Here is a 16,958-nt window from a genome sequence, read left to right as displayed (position 1 = left end):
ATGACAAATGATGTGAGATCTCACCTAAAGGATGTGAAATTTCTTAAATCGAGGGATTTAGATTTAACACTTACTACGAATATATCAAAAAATTCAAAATAAACACTTGACTAACATGTGAGCGTACTTGCTTGGTCCTCTCACTTGGGTTTGAGACGTATCAAAGATATATTAAGATCAAACTCTCAATTAACCTAATGTAATGTTTGAGAGGTCAGTAATTAAACTAAAGTTTCAGTAGTTTCCCTACTTGGGTTTTTGGATCTGTCCCAAAGATGCTCAATAACCAGAAATCTGTACCAACCTAAGGATTCTCTCCAGGATGTTACAAGTAAAAGATTAATTGCAATTAAGATCATAAGGGTTGTTTAGTAGGTAAAGTTAGGCAGCCTCTTCTTAAACTTGTGTAATTAGTTGGTTCTCAGCATTTATTTTCTTCCTTTCTTTTTCTCTCATTATCTGCATCACCCGATTGCTATTACGTGTAAATGGAATTCTCTTGCGTGGTTGTATCAACATAATGGAAATTGAAAGCCAATTGCATCACAAACTTTGTTATCCACAAGCAAGAAAAGCACACATAATATGTTTCCTTGGTGCCTAAAGCTCTTATACTTAACCGAAAATTAACACATTTAAAGGGCCTTTCACTATGATGTAAATAAAAAAGAAAATTCTGGAGTCGAAACTCATGCTGAGTTATGGATTCAACTGTTTCAAACCAACTAGGATTTGTGAGATTGATGAACTAGAAAGAAATACAGAGGGAAGTTTGTTTAGAGTTTAGTGGCGAGTGTTAGGTCTGTCTGATGATAAAAGAATTTCTTTCCAGGTAGTGCATACCTCCATCACAAAGCACTTTACCACTCAAAAACAAATAAACTTTGTTATATATTGTCACTTTCAAAAAGAGAGCCAAGCCAAAGCCATATAAGATATACACAAGTGGAGAAGATAACCTCAAAACGATAGGGTCATAAATAAAGAAAAGAGGACCTAAATTTCGTATTTTTTTCACGTATAAAGCAAAGCAACTCTCTTTCGAATTTGGAGGATATTATATTAGTCTATATTCTATATAGCTGGAATTCCAAAACTATTTTTGCTGTGTTTCGTATCTGCTCTTTATTTGTCTACATTGGTGGGTCTTGACTATTCAACTACTTTGTATATTTTCTTATATAAAAGGGAAACTAGTCTGTCTCATTCTATTTTTTTCTTAACTTGCTTGAATTGAACTGAGGAGGGTGTTAAGCCATTTGGGTTGTCTGTTTTAAGCTTGGAGTTGCTTCAGAAATGGATTGTCAGTGATTCAGTGACACTCAATGATGGATCTTGGAGGTGTTATCAGTCACAATCCAGTCAAGGTATGGCATGTGGCAACCATTTGTTTCTTTTCTTTTTGTTGGTTTTATCATCTTCAAAATCACAGCTTATTCTTTTTTCCTATCAATTCATGTTGTTGCTCTTACTCTTTGTTGTAGCAGAAAGATTCATGGAAGACAGTGTTAACCTTGGCATTTCAGAGTTTAGGTGTTGTGTATGGGGATTTAAGCACTTCTCCTTTGTATGTTTACAAAAGCGCTTTTGCTGAGGACATACAACATTCAGAGACTAATGAAGAGATTTATGGGGTGTTATCTTTTGTGTTTTGGACTTTGACGTTGATACCACTGGTGAAATATGTATTTATTGTGCTTAGAGCTGATGATAATGGTGAAGGTGGCACTTTTGCTTTATATTCATTGCTGTGTAGGCACGCTAGAGTTAGTTCCTTGCCCAATTGTCAATTGGCGGATGAAGAGTTATCAGAGTACAATAAAGATGTGATTTTATCAAATGATAAAAGCCTTACCGGGTCTCGCTTAAAATCCATTTTGGAGAAGCATAAATTTTTGCAGAAGGTGTTGCTTATTTTGGCTTTGATTGGAACTTGTATGGTCATTGGTGATGGGGTTCTTACACCGGCAATTTCTGGTATTGATCTTTCATTATTGTTTTTTTTTGGATTCAAGATGAAAAATTGGTCTCTTTAGTCGTTGAAAATTGTTTTGTTTTGGTTCTATTTGCAGTTTTCTCTGCAGTGTCTGGGTTGGAACTGTCCATGTCAAGGGAGCAACACCAATGTAAGTTTGTTATCTTGAAGCCCATGTGTTCTATCAAATGTTTGTTATTTCATTCCAAGAGTAAATTTTCATGTTTGAGGGGGATAATTTTTCATCCTGAGGGGTTTTCTGTGAATATCAGTATACCAGTCTCTTTCAGTCTTAAACACAGACTCAATATTCCAGAGATTCACCCATCTTTAAATGTATGGTCGAAAAGCAAAGTTCTTACTTTACTTGGTGACTGTGTTCCTTTAAATGTAAGGTCAAAAAATGAATGAATAATCTTAGAGCAATCTCTTTAGCATCTTTATCCCAAATTGCCGCAAAAGGAACAGATCTCAGTTGTGTCTAGATATCAAATTTGCTGTTATATATTCAAATATTGATGTTTGAAATCTGCAAATCCTATGCTTCATTCCTGGAAATATCTAGGCGTAAATTAGTGGACAATCACAGAATACCAAACAGTTGTGGCATGCATTATCGTGGGGTCCTTACTAATATAACTAAAGTAAACCTTGCTTTAATCGATACTCAAATCACCCTCAAGCTTATAATATTATTTTTTATGATGTGGAAGGTCAAGTTATAGCGTCCTGGTTATAATAAAGTAAAGATCCAGTCATCTACATGTGGCTTAGAAGAGAAGTTTGAATTGAATAGATTAGAAGATTAAGTCCATGAAGTTTTATCTTTAATAAAATTAAGTTGTCATTATGAGGTGGAGAAAAAGTGGTTTTAAAATTGGATGAGGTTCTGAAATCTTAATAAAAATATAATCTTATAGCATCATCTACTTCAGTTTGTTTGTTTATTTGATTGGAATCATTAGATGCGTGATTGACTGGATGGTTGTTGTTGGACTTTTCAAATTAGAGCAATGACTTGATGTCATCCATGACATGCTTAAATAAGTGTTGCAACAACTGAGCTCTGACCAGTTGTTACTGTCCAAAGCATGGTGATGAATGAAATATTAGACGGAATTCTACATCAGTCTTTGTTTGCTGTTGTCACTCATATATCAGTTTTCTAGACTATCAACAGAATTTTAATTGTCACATGATTCATGTGTTTGATCAACTTGTTTTAGAACACCCAATTATGCTTTTATTGGTGGGATTTTATATTTTGTGTTTTTGATGTACTGGAATTTTGTCTTACATCCTTAGTTGTCAATTTCTTTGCTATTGTGGGGAACAAGTTCTCCACTGACTATCATGTCATGGTGCAATAAACTTTACCTAATCAGTTAAGATTTTGGGCGAGAATCAAATTATCTCTGTTTAAAGCAAACAAACAACACTCTTATGTTAAGATGCTTCTATTGCATGTTCTCTTTAGCTTTATGTGTTTTAATTCATATTTAAGTGATGAAAATTTATGTTTACCTTTACGTATCCACTTCTTGATAAGCCACAATCATCGATGTTGATACACTTGAAAGAGCTTATAAGATAGAATTTATTGTGCACAAAGTTCATCTTCATTACAACTGTTTAACTTGAACTCTAAAATATCTTGGTGTGAGGAAGAAGCTTAAAACACAGTTGACCAAACAATTATTACATTATAATAGTTCAACAAGATATATTACGCCAAACATATGCTGATATATGCAGAGGTACATATGTACCATAAAGGTATTGCCAAATTTTCTGTTTCATGAAGTCGGTTGTTACTAGAGAGTGTCTGAAATATATGGAACGAGATTTCTGGGAGCACAGTTTCCAGGCACTGTCACTGTTTTATCTTTGTTTCTGGCTGGAAAGTGATGCTAGCTGATTATGGATGGTTTATTGTAAAATAAACTCAGAAGATAGAACCAACTACTATAACCTGATAAATGATCACACGTGGTTTTTGTTAAATGAAAACTCACATAAACAAAAGCCATTTATGTGTTCACCTAACAAGTTCCTGTCCATGGTGGTATAAATATTTGTTTATGTGTTTTTGTATGTGTAAAAATTTGCTACACCTTGGAGAAGTTATACGCTCATTAGTTTATATTTCTTGATGAAAATTTTACATGTTTATTACTTTTTTGAGAATAACACTCTGCAAAGAATGTGCACCTGGTGTTCGATTTCCTCAAGAGTTTGTTGATACTGCAGATGTTGAAGTCCCTGTTGCTTGTGCGATACTGGTGTTTCTGTTTGCCCTTCAACATTATGGGACTCATCGAGTGGGATTTTTATTTGCTCCTGTTGTGATTACATGGCTTCTATGCATCAGTGCAATCGGTGTCTATAACATTTTCCACTGGAATCCCCATGTTTACCAAGCACTCTCCCCATATTATATGTACAAATTTTTGAAGAAGACCCAAAAGGGAGGCTGGATGTCCTTGGGAGGGATTCTGCTGTGTATAACAGGTACAAGAGCATTTACACTGAATTTGCTCACCATTTACATAATTGGCCTTTTATATCTTCTCTTAAATATATCATTTTCTACATTTCAGGCTCAGAAGCTATGTATGCGGATCTTGGGCACTTTTCACAGCTGTCAATTAAGGTTATCAATATGTTGATTACTCTAGATTCTTTGTTTCTTGGAAATCTGCTCAATTAAACCGAATGCATGATCATCTTCTTGAATTCCAGATGCAAAGTTGTACTAGTCTGCTATGTAATGGAAAATTACTGAAATTAGTTGTATAAGCATATTGCTAGCATGGGTAAAACCAAGTGAGGTACAAAATATCAGCTTTCTGAATAGTAAGTTTTGGTTATTAGCATAGCCTAAACATCATTGCAAAAGTAGAATACTTCAATAACAAATCCTTCTTATGTATCGAATGATACCATGAGTTGACTTCCATGCATCATGCTCAAGTAAAACAGGCTTGTTTATATCTCCTCACTGATAATGATAAATCAGATGGAGAAATATTTCACAGAAGATGCTGTGACAATATAAAGCAATTCCACTAACTATAAAATCCTTTTTCATTCAGATTGCCTTCAGCTTTGTGGTTTATCCATCTTTAATCTTGGCATATATGGGACAAGCAGCTTATCTTTCAAAGCATCATACTATTGAAAGCAATTACAGGATCGGATTCTATGTATCTGTTCCCGGTAAGTAGTAGCTGCTGGTCCTAGATAATAAATAATCAATTTAAATTTCAGCATTTGATACTAAACCAAAGTGTAATTATTCTTCTTGTTTCAGAGAAAATAAGATGGCCTGTCCTAGCTATAGCCATTCTTGCAGCAGTTGTGGGAAGTCAAGCCATCATCACTGGAACTTTTTCAATAATCAAACAATGCTCTGCTTTGGGTTGTTTCCCCAAGGTCAAAATTATCCACACTTCGTCCAAAATACATGGCCAGATTTACATTCCAGGAATCAATTGGACTTTAATGTTTTTATGCTTGGCTGTTACCGTTGGTTTTAGAGACACAAAACACTTGGGGAATGCAGCAGGTACCGTCATTGTGAAACCTTCTCTTTTTCCACCTACACATACAGACACTCGTATTCTAGTCAAATTTCTGTGCACTCTTCATCTACATTCAAACTTTGAAATGGGGATGTCCACAGAACATGTAGACTTCATGATTTTCAAGATGTTTATTTTCATCTCTTTCATCAATGTCAATGAAGGATTGTAACCATTTGTTTAAACTAAAACTTACTATTAATGATCTACAAATGTTTTGGAAGTAGGAACCAAATTAATTCTTACTAGATTTTTTCTTCTCTGCACAGGTTTAGCTGTTATAACTGTCATGCTGGTCACCACCTGCCTAATGTCTCTAGTTATTGTCCTATGCTGGCACAAAAGCATCTTCCTGGCCGTCTGTTTTATATTCTTCTTTGGCTCCATTGAAGCACTCTACTTCTCAGCATCTCTCATCAAGTTCCTTGAAGGGGCTTGGGTTCCCATTGCCCTTTCATTGATCTTCTTAATTGTTATGTATGTTTGGCACTACGGAACACTCAAGAAATATGAATTTGATGTTCAAAATAAAGTCTCCATGAACTGGCTTCTGAGTCTAGGTCCAAATCTCGGAATTGTTAGGGTTCGAGGGATTGGCCTCATACACACTGAACTTGTTTCTGGAATCCCTGCTATTTTCTCTCACTTTGTCACCAACCTTCCAGCTTTCCACCAGGTTGTAGTCTTTCTCTGTATCAAATCAGTTCCAGTGCCACATGTCAGACCTGAGGAAAGGTTCTTAGTAGGAAGAATTGGTCCAAAGGAGTACCGGCTGTATAGATGCATAGCACGCTATGGGTACCATGATGTCCACAAGGATGACTTGGAGTTTGAGAAAGACCTTACTTGTAGCATTGCAGAATTTATTCGGTCAGAGGGGCCACAAGGCAACCTAGGAATAGAAACTATAGAAAGTGATGAAAAAATGACTGTTGTTGGGACTACTTCCTCAAATTTGGATGGTGTAAAAATGTGCGAAGATGATGGTGTTTCTGAAATTGTAGGCTCTTCAGAGATGAGGGAGCCAAAGTGCACAGAGAAGACAAGAAAAAAAGTAAGGTTTATTTTGCCAGCGAGTCCACAGGTCGATCTCAGCACACAAGAGGAGTTACAGGAGCTGATGGATGCAAGGGAGGCAGGAATGGCGTTTATACTTGGACACAGCTATGTTAGAGCAAAATCAGGGTCAAGTCTGATGAAGAAATTTGTGATAAATCTGGGGTATGATTTCCTGAGAAGAAACTCCAGGGGACCAACTTATGCTATAGGAATTCCTTGTGCATCGACTCTAGAGGTTGGGATGATTTACCATGTTTAATTTTGAGCATACAGTATATTTGTGTATTCAATTACTTTGTTTCTTACAATCATATTGTATATGAAAGATCACTGTTTCTCACAATCATGAAAGATTGTGGTGTCTCATTCATAGCAGAAAAAATGCAGGCATGTATTTGCTTTACTGGGCATGTTCTGTGTTAACAATCTACCAAGTTCTCAAAAGATGCAAGGCAAAATCTCCCAAGGAGAATTAAATGGAAAAGTTATTCTGCTGCAAACACTTTTATGGCTTAGTTAAACTTGGAAGATAAAGCTTATGAATTGTACTTCAACAATAAAACTGTAAGTACATACTTTTGAGTATATAAATGAATACAAAAGTGATTTATTATCATGTAATTGAGTGATTTTTGAATTAAAGATGAGTATACACTTTATCTTTAATTTAAAAACACTCAATTATATGATAACACGTTATTTATATACTATTTGTGTAATCAAAAGTTTGTATATATTGCATTGCCCATTCCTCAAACACTTTTAAATAATGTGGGCTTGAGTAATTCTAATATAATGGAACAGCAAGGATTAATAATCCTCTCTCCAAAGTCCACACGATAAAAAAGGCAACAAAATAAAAAAGCAAATTAAAGAATTGAGTGTAAAGAAGTTATGGATTAAGTAGTTAACAAAGGAGATCAATGGAGCCACCTTTCTTGGACTCTGTCACTTAATTTTCTTAATCTCTTCACATTACACAGGCTCCAAAACTTATCACTATTAAAATTTAACATCCATGGTGGATGCTTTGAATTGTTTTTTCAAAGTGAAAATGTGCACACATATATTATTTCGTTAGGAATCCATATTGGTTAGAAATTAAGTTAGGAATTGATATATAAGTGTAAGAGAAAGTCTCCGTTCTTAAACTGAATTTTGAGATGCGAGAGATCCAATAACACTAGTCAGAGCAAAAGTTTAAGAATTTTATCTAAAGTTTTTATGGAGGTACTAGTCTGAGTGATTTTTGTTCTGATTTTTGTAAGATTTCAAATAGTATAATTGAGGGATACAAGTGTATATAAATTGATTTAAATTATAAAATCAAATTAAACTACTTGAAATCACTGTTCGGTTTTGGTTAAATTTTTTTTTAAATTGATTGAATTGAACAGTTTGAAATTCAGAGTCTTATTTGGATAAAAATAAACTCAAAGTTTAATATTCAAATATGGTTGGAGTGGCAGTCTCATGTTTGTACTCCATCTCCTTTGTCTTGGGGCAGGGTTGAATCTATGACAAATTAAATTATATGTTTGTATGTAAATATGAGAGAAATCCTGACAGCTAACTTAAAAGGGGGAAAGAGGGCCAACAACTGGTCAGCCCCAATATATTTTCGCGGTCGTTTTACATAAATTTTGTGAAAATAAACATGAAGGAAACTTGGACGAGCATATGATTCTTTATGACATGAACACACACATTCTTTCTCTTTTACTTTGTTTTGTTGAACGGATTTGTTTCTACTGTTTTAATCGCTACACTTAGTACTCTGTCTTTGTCTCTTTCACCTTCTGTTTCTCACAAAAAGGTTTAAGTTCGACTGATTGACATGTATAAAGAAGAAAAAGTAAAGTGGCATACAATTTGTGGGGTCTCCTACTTAACTAGTATATATAAAATGCTGAGCTTTAAACCTTCCCATTTCAGGTTCTTCTTCATTAAATTCTCAACAAACTAACCCCGACTCAACAATGGGGAGAAATTTCGTTGCTTTTGTTTTTATTTCAGTGTTTCTCCTTGGTGGGTTCTCTTCTGTTTCTGCTTCCAAGCCACCTGCAAGTAAGTACTAGCTTAAACTCTTCCCCCATATATTTCTCATTTTTGTTACTAAAAACAAAAGAAATTCAACATGTAAAATTTGTTTGATTAATGTTTGAGTATATTTGCAGAAATTGTAAGTGGGATTGTTACCAATGCGGTCTCTGCTCTTGTGAAATGGCTGTGGTCACTAAAAGCTCCTGCAGAAAGAGGAAGAGGTAGAGATCTTTCATAGAACTCACACTCTATAAGTTGCGCTTCCTTTTTTGTTTCTCCGTAGTTCTCTGTCTTTTTGGCATTATTGAGGTTAATGTGGTTAAATTTTCAGCTATTTCTAGCGGTTCAAGAATGAAATTTGAGGGTGGATATACTGTAGAGACATCATTTGATGGAAGTAAATTTGGGATCGAACCATACTCAGTTGAGGTGTCACCAAGTGGAGAGCTCCTGGTTTTGGATAGTGAAAACAGTAACATTCACAAGATCTCAACGCCATTGTCTAAATGTAAGTTTGCTTTTGTTTTTTTATTAGCCTTCGATTTTCTGGTTACATTGTTGTACTTTGCTTTGTACTTGGGAAATCATACATGTTCTTTCTAAAGAAAGATTCCAAAGCTATTAATAAAAAAATTATAACAGGGTTTTACAAGCTTTTGTTAAGCAGAAGTCTCCACTTTTATATATAACATACCTTTTAGTCTTGTTTCTGTCTACCCAATTCATCTTTTTGGAGATTTACTCTTTCACTTTTTGTTTTTATGCAAAACTTAGAGACTAGTTTCATCTGCTAGTGACTTCTTGATCACTCATGATGTCTGTCTTTGCTTTATCTTTTTTAGTTCTTAAGCTTAACTCCTTGTTAATTTGAGTAAAGATACCCAATTCTACTTTTTCTTTTCCGGCATATAGATTATTTGATAATTAATAGAAGAGGCAAAACAAGTGAGACTGTTAAATTTTCTTCTTCTTGAATATCGCAATGGGTGACCTCAGATGCTTTTGTTTTAATTTCTTCTATTAAAAAAGTCTGTCTTTGTTCGCCTTCATCTTTGCTGGTTTAACTTTATAATTTGATTCAGTTTGATTCTTTGTCTCCTTCAGTTGGTGCTCAGCTTTTTGGTAGAACTTTTCTATAATTCTATACTGAAATCAATGATGAAATGCAGACAGCAGACCAAGGCTAGTTGCTGGGTCACCTGAAGGGTATTATGGGCATGTGGATGGGAAACCAAAAGAGGCAAGAATGAACCACCCAAAAGGACTTACGGTAGACGACAGAGGAAATATATACATTGCAGATACCATGAATATGGCTATCAGAAAAATTAGTGATACTGGTAAATTTTTATGGAGCATACCCATTATTAAAGTATGAATTATCTTTGTTTTAAATCTCTATCTAGCTGCTAAAACGAAGGGACAATTTATTTTGTCTCCACAATATTACTATTTTTTTAATAACCAGTGAACTTAAATACTTTATGCAGGGGTTACAACAATTGCTGGAGGAAAACGAGGCCGTGGAGGAGGTCATGTGGATGGTCCTAGTGAAGATGCAAAATTTTCAGATGAATTTGACTTGGTTTACATCGGAAGTACGTGCTCTCTGTTAGTTGTAGACAGAGGGAACCAGGCAATTCGAGAGATACAACTTCATCATGATGATTGTTCCTATCGTTATGATGGTAGTTACAATTTAGGTACATCGATTCAATTTTCTTTCTTTGTATTCTTATTATTCTTGTTTCAAGACTTCTAAAAGCTATAATTGATTTCATTCGACATTGCAGGAATATTTATGCTAGTTGCAGCTGCCTTCTTCGGTTACATGCTTGCATTGCTGCAGCATAGGGTGCAAACTATGTTTTCTTCGCAAAATGTAAGCTTTCTCCATCTTTGATTATTTCCCTTTACTGATGGTTGCATAATATGATTCTTAAGATATTCAGTATTGATAATAAAACCACTCCTGCAAGCAAACGATAATAATTTTCATTACGATAGAAACTCCTTCAATCGACCCTTCCCGAATTTCTGCATGATATCGTCAAGGAAAGTTTCAGATCTGTTTTTTTTGCTTGGTAGGATTCAAGAAACTCATTAAAAAGAGATCCACCAGTGGCACCATATCAAAGGCCTCGTACAATTGCCAGGTCACCCTTAATTCCTACTGAAAATGATATTGACGAATCAGGCGAAGGTTTTTTTGTTTCAATTGGGAGACTTCTCCTCAACACTGGGTCATCAGTAGCTGAAATGCTTGGGGGATTACTTTCAGGCTTAAGGAGGAAGCCCACCCACTATCAGTACCAGCATCAATACCAGCAAAAGTACACTCAACCGAATATACCTTCAAATGGATGGCCGATGCAAGAAAGCTTCATCATTCCAGATGAAGACAAACCACCTTCTATAGAAACAAGAAGCCCTACACTAAATAACTATCCATATATGACTAAGGACTTGGAGAGAAAACAATCTACTAAGCAAATGCGAGCTTACTGTAACGGGTGGGATGGTGATTATCACCATCACCAGCAACAACAGCAGATACAGAACCAGCAACAGCATCATCAACGGAATTTCTCACCTAATCCCCAGACTTACTGTGAGAAAAGCTGTGAGACGAATGAGATAGTTTTTGGGGCAGTTCAAGAACAGGATGGACGACGTGAAGCTGTGGTGATAAAGGCTGTTGACTACGGTAATCCTACCTATAGCCACCATAATATCCGAACACGACCGAATTACAGGGGCTATTCCCATGGCTATTCATAGTGTATTACTACACATTTTACAAAATATACATCACTAGATCTTAACTTCATGTTTCTGCTACTAGATGATGATGGGAAGCTATGCCACTTTTCATTCAGAAGGAGTGCTATCTTACGGATGCTAGTTGTTATAGGAATAGGATAGATGTATCTTGACTTTTCAGTTTGAATGCTTGTAGTGAAAGTTATGTATATAACTTTTGAGGAGAATTGATGTTGCTTGCTTTGTAGATTCTTTTGTTCTCATTCGGATTTGAAAGATGAATTTAGACTGGGAATCTCATTGCTCGAAAAAGCAAAATGGCAGGAAGAAGTGGTCTTTGTTGGGGGAATCTCAAATTGTGTATTGTCCAAGACACCTTGATGCAAAGGCTACATATTTTGTGTTACCATTAACGTGACATATCGTGATTTTCTTATTATATAGTGGAACATCCCTAGTTCAAAACACCGAGACAAGTTTTCACGATATTTAAAAAGATATGTTAAATAGTTTTAGTATTTTGACAACTTAAAATTTCATAAATTATTTAATTAATTTAATCTTAATATTCGTAAATAATATAAGATATTCACACATAATTAATATCTTTTTCATATTTTATAAACTTGAAATTTGTTTTAAAATATCATATATAATATAATTTGATTTAACATTGTAACATTGCCCTATGGTATATTTCATATCATCTATCCCTGTCATCTTTCCACAAAAACATTTGACTGCTGGAAACGCTAAAAGCTCGTCAAACCCAAATAACGAAAAAAATGTGTTTTTATTTTCTGATGAGTGTGAAGGACGCCGGCTTTGGTGGGGCTGGTAACACGGCCTTTGTCTACATACGACTACAATCTTTTTTTTTTTTTTTTTAAATCTTTAATAAATATATAAAATTGATCCATTTTTATTCAAACTCGGATGTGTATAAATGTGTAGACTCGGGTTTTGAGTCCATACATTTGGGTCTAAAAGTTTTTTTTAGGTTAAGGTCGGATTCATTAAAAAATTTCAAGTTTCAAACTTGTTTCGAACCTAATTTGAACTCATTTTATAATTTTAAAATTATACTAAAATACCACTACAATTTTCTAACAAGTTTGAAAATCTGGCAGAATACACATCTATCCCACTGAATTTTGGGACCTATATTTGGCTCAAACTTAGCCTAATAACTTATATGAATATTTTTTTGTCTAAGTTTGTTTAAGATTAACATTCTGTTTAAGCTAAAATTAAATTTTTTAAATTGAACAATCGAGTCTCAGGCTCGCCCAGCCCAATTTTCAGTCTGTCTCCTCTACTTAATGGAAAATTTCCATTAACTTAATTTAACAGTCTTAATAAGCTAATTTTATTAAGTTATCCTGTTGTCCATGTGTACCAAGTTATTGAATTGACGGTGATAAATATTATTGTTCCCTTGATTAGACTAAGATAATTGTCATATTAAGTACTCTTCCAGAGCTTAATCATGTATTTTGTTTCTTCAATTAGGTCAAACAAATGACCAATTGCAAATTCATAAACCATTCTTAAGTTAAGCCCTGTTTCTTGGTATCACTTTATTTATCATACAAAGTAGATAAAACTTCTTGCTTGTCAACTCATCTGCTTTTTCTTTTGACCAATTCATCTCATATCTGCTCAATTTATGACCTAGATCTTTTAATCACAAATGTTGATTAATTTATTAAAAAGGTTTACCTTCAACATGGTCAAATGGGAAGAACAAAATAAAATAACCCAAATATCAGTGATGATAAATACTAAAGCAAAGACATTTTAAATTAAAAGTTGTAATAGAAAAGCTTGAAATATTCTGTCACATTGCTTACATGGATCCCACCATCAATTGCTCAACCACCCAGCCCTAAAGACCAATTACACAAGCTTATGTGTTGTAAAGGGATCTTTCCAAGGAGTAATACTACAAGTACAAACAAATTATACCAATTTATTTGTAAAAATTGAGATGGTAACTTCAAATTTGATGATTTTGAAGTAAGTGAAAAAATAAATAATCACGTCACTCACTCACAAGTTCTCATCTCAGTTTGTATTGATAAGTTTGTATAATTTGTTTGTATGTATAGTTTTACCAAAAATGGGTTTTCCATATGGAAAGTGAAAAGACCAAAGCAAAATAAAAGCGCAATCCCTTGTTTTCAAAAGCATCAAAAGCAAAAGCACTTAGCCTCCTGCCTTTGATCATCAACATAATATAAACATATTGGTAGTCTCACATTTCTATTTAAGCTTAACCACAGAGCATACTGGATCGATAAATTATATGAACAAGGTGCAGTGAATTCATAAAGCAAATTCAGAAAATGGTATGCAATGATATTATAACAGTTTGATAATGGATTTGTGTTCAAGTTAATTTCAAGTCTACATTCTGGTCCAACGAGGACTTTACTTATTGTCTATGCAATCAACTCAAACAAGCAAGGGGTTGAGAATTCTCTGATGAAGCATAATACAATAAATTAGGCAACATCAATTGCTAAATGAGCAGAAGAACAAAAATAAATCATATGAATATCTTCTTTTTAGAGGAAAATACAAAATGAAATCATCAGCACAACAGGAATAACAATAACACCATAGCCTCATCTGTCAAATACTTGGTCACCCACATGAATTCTAGTCCGTAATTCTATTGTAAAACCTGTCTTAAAAGAGGAGTTGATGCTTAGGTTTGAATATTCCATAACCAGATCTTTTGATATCTGAATTAGCACCCCAAAAAAATTTCAGAAAGAAAAGCTAAACAAAGGCATGACAATGGTATCAAAGACTGAACCAAGCAAACAAAATTGTACCTTCATTTTTCCTGAGTTCTCTCCATCCATGGCAATTCCATTTTAAGAGATGAAGGCATGCCCATTTCAGCATTTGTTGGACTTGAAAATTTTCCCTTCTTAGGCCAAAGCCAGATCTTGGAAATAGAAAAACTCTCCCCTTTAGCCATGTTACTAATTTTCTTTGCCTCTGCATCCCCATCAACTGAAGAATTCCCATTGTTTTCTGAACCTCTGGCGAGCTTCATGTTGCGTCCAAGCCGATCGTTGCACAATGGAACCCTCAGGTCTGATTCACCAAGCACATACTGATAAGAACCCATTGAGAAACATCTTCTTGCATCTAAATTGCTACTACTAGTTTCACCTCCCGCAGCCCCTTCACCACTATTTAGTCTTCTAAATTTACCAAGTCTCACAGGTACAGCACCCTTATCCACAACAACTTCTTCAATTTCCACAGTTTTTTGTCTAGCAGTGAATCCATGTTCTCCAAAACCAGGAACCATGTCTTCTTCCCTCAAATCATCAAAATCAAAAATTGGGTTCTCAATGGAAAAGCCTGAAGTGAAAAGGGTTCCTCTACAAAGAGGACATGTTGAGTTTGAAAGAAGCCAAGTGTCTATACAATTAATATGGAAAGCATGGCTACACATAGGAAGTAATCTCAGCTTATCCTTCTCAGAAAACTCACATAAACAAACAGCACAATCAAATGGCTCTTTTAGACCAACTATCTCTTTGTACAAGAAAACAGGAAGTGCATCTATAAAAGCCTGATCCAAACCAGAATCATGAAGATGGAAAAGCTGTTGTAGCTGCCTCTGAAGAGCATCAGAACCAGAAATTTCAGGATATCTACTATTAGATTGATTAGAAGCTGAAGAAGAAGGGTGCTTTATGAGGAATCTAAGAAGCAAATGAAGAAGGCCAGATATGAAAAATAGTACAGCCAAAATGACAATAATAAAAAGAACAGCAGGACTTATTCTTGTCCCAGATGAAGATGAAGGATTTGATGATTCCTTATGAAAAGTACTAGTTGTTGTTGTTGTATATGAAGATGCAGATGAATATGGAGGAGGAACTGGAGGTGGGTATGTCAAAAATCCATCTTGTTGCTTCATTTGCCGATAAATCCAAGACATTTTCAAGTGACTATTCCCCCAAAACAACCTATTCTCTTTGCTTTCTAACATTCCACAGATCATAAAAGAACACTCAAAAACCATACTCTCCCTTTCTTAACCCATGCATCAAATCCAAACCCAACTGCTTTTCTCACATTCAACACCACCCACAAAAACAAAAACCCAAGTCACTATTTTTTGTTGTTCTTCATCAGATTCAAGACAAAATATTAGCACTAAAAGACTGTAGCAGGTGGTTGTCGTTAGGTGTTAATAAGTAAGCATTTTTTTAACTCTTTCATATGATTTGAAACGAAACAAGAAACCCCCTTCTCGCTCTCACTGAGTGATGATGAGATGATCCACACAATATATAGTCATTATATAAACAAAAGAAGCTGCCAAACACACAAAAACAAGCAGATTGAAACTTACTATATTGATTCTTCTTCAAAGGACTTCACTTTCTTTTTCTCCTTTCAAAATCATCTTGAAATGAAATAAAATGATGGTCACTTTTCCCTCTTGCAACTAAAAACACACACAGGGTCTTTCTCTTTTGTTCTCATATATGTAAAATAATATAAGACGGAAATAATAAAATGAATTTATTTAATCATTATTAATTTGTTAATGTGTCTCTCTCTTTAAACTTGAAAAGCCATCCTCTTTGGTTGTGACTGAACTAAGAAGAAAAGCCAAAATAGTTGCAGTGACAGTCGTTCCGGAGTGCGAGGCACAGGATGCCCCAAAAAGAAGACCAACTGGGAAATGGTCCCACGTACTTTCTGTCCTAGCGCGTGGATGTCCGTTGGTCAGTGGTAAGCCACATACAGTGTCATCTTATTCCACTCTATTGACGGGTTGAGTGGCAAAGGGAAATGAGAGTGAGGTTAAGTTTTCTCTCCATATATTAAGAGAATTTTTTTTAATTGATTTATTTTATTTTAGTAATGGATAGATTCAAAATTTTATTTATTTAATATAACTAATTTAGATATGAGTAGATAATTTTGTTCAGATAGAATTTTTTTGTTACAAAAAAAAGGTCATCTCACAATTTATTATTGTAAAATGTTATTTATATCTAATTTTAAATAATTAATTAATATATCTATATAAAATTAATTATTTTTATTTTTAATTCAAAATTTTTTAATCATATAATAATATATTATCTAATTATTTAATTAAATATTTAAAACTAAATACATATAATTTTATTATTTATTATCCAATATGACATTGGCTCGTATTAAGATGGACGCAGGCCCCAGGTTTTGGATTTTGTATATAAATTCGTAAATCATATCAAAACTAGTGAATAAAATTGGATATGGCAAGGTTGCATAATAAGTTCTACAGATAAATATGACACAATTTTGTAAAAAAATAAATTAAAAATAGAAATTTATATTTTTAACGGGTTAACCGTAAAAAAAATTTCACAAAAATGACTTATCACACCTAGTAAAATTTGCGGACCGATGTGGTCTAGACCGGGTAAAAACTGTTACCGACTCTATTTGTGGGCGTTTTGGTGGGCCGTGGCCTTCTTGATAGTCCAGAGTTTCTGTCTGTG

General features: G+C 34.4%; 3 protein-coding genes across 5 annotated transcripts; 2 read left to right on the top strand and 1 right to left on the bottom strand.

Annotated features, from left to right (window-relative positions):
• Window positions 1-972: 972 nt before the first annotated feature.
• On the top strand, window positions 973-6,961 carry LOC123196431 (potassium transporter 8-like). 2 transcript variants are annotated; one of them, XM_044610461.1, is made up of 8 exons: window positions 973-1,367; window positions 1,485-1,977; window positions 2,073-2,126; window positions 4,226-4,486; window positions 4,576-4,628; window positions 5,071-5,194; window positions 5,289-5,543; window positions 5,829-6,961. In XM_044610461.1, the coding sequence occupies exons 1-8, from the start codon at window positions 1,326-1,328 to the stop codon at window positions 6,875-6,877; spliced, it is 2,331 nt and encodes a 776-aa protein (XP_044466396.1). In that variant the 5' UTR covers window positions 973-1,325; the 3' UTR covers window positions 6,878-6,961. The 2 variants fall into 2 exon arrangements, with proteins under 2 accessions (XP_044466396.1, XP_044466397.1); XM_044610462.1 differs by having other exon boundaries at window positions 983-1,367; window positions 1,488-1,977.
• A 1,544-nt stretch (window positions 6,962-8,505) lies between these two features.
• LOC123195561 lies at window positions 8,506-11,674 on the top strand. Its single transcript, XM_044609341.1, has 7 exons — window positions 8,506-8,685; window positions 8,796-8,882; window positions 8,993-9,169; window positions 9,831-10,001; window positions 10,152-10,364; window positions 10,455-10,543; window positions 10,750-11,674. The coding sequence occupies exons 1-7, from the start codon at window positions 8,598-8,600 to the stop codon at window positions 11,440-11,442; spliced, it is 1,518 nt and encodes a 505-aa protein (XP_044465276.1). The 5' UTR covers window positions 8,506-8,597; the 3' UTR covers window positions 11,443-11,674.
• A 2,279-nt stretch (window positions 11,675-13,953) lies between these two features.
• Window positions 13,954-16,088, bottom strand: LOC123195562 (RING-H2 finger protein ATL46-like). 2 transcript variants are annotated; one of them, XM_044609342.1, is made up of 2 exons: window positions 14,268-16,088; window positions 13,954-14,174 (listed from the first exon to the last, which is right to left on the bottom strand). In XM_044609342.1, exon 1 carries the CDS (start codon window positions 15,476-15,478, stop codon window positions 14,270-14,272), a length of 1,209 nt encoding a protein of 402 aa, XP_044465277.1. In that variant the 5' UTR covers window positions 15,479-16,088; the 3' UTR covers window positions 13,954-14,174; window positions 14,268-14,269. The 2 variants fall into 2 exon arrangements, with proteins under 2 accessions (XP_044465277.1, XP_044465278.1); XM_044609343.1 differs by having other exon boundaries at window positions 13,954-14,113.
• Between the last annotated feature and the right edge of the window lie 870 nt (window positions 16,089-16,958).

This window comes from Mangifera indica, chromosome 14 (genome assembly GCF_011075055.1).
Source record: "Mangifera indica cultivar Alphonso chromosome 14, CATAS_Mindica_2.1, whole genome shotgun sequence".
NCBI classification, from domain to species: Eukaryota; Viridiplantae; Streptophyta; class Magnoliopsida; order Sapindales; family Anacardiaceae; genus Mangifera; species Mangifera indica.
Note: the sequence above shows the minus strand (reverse complement) of the source record. Positions and strands in the feature narration are given on the sequence as shown.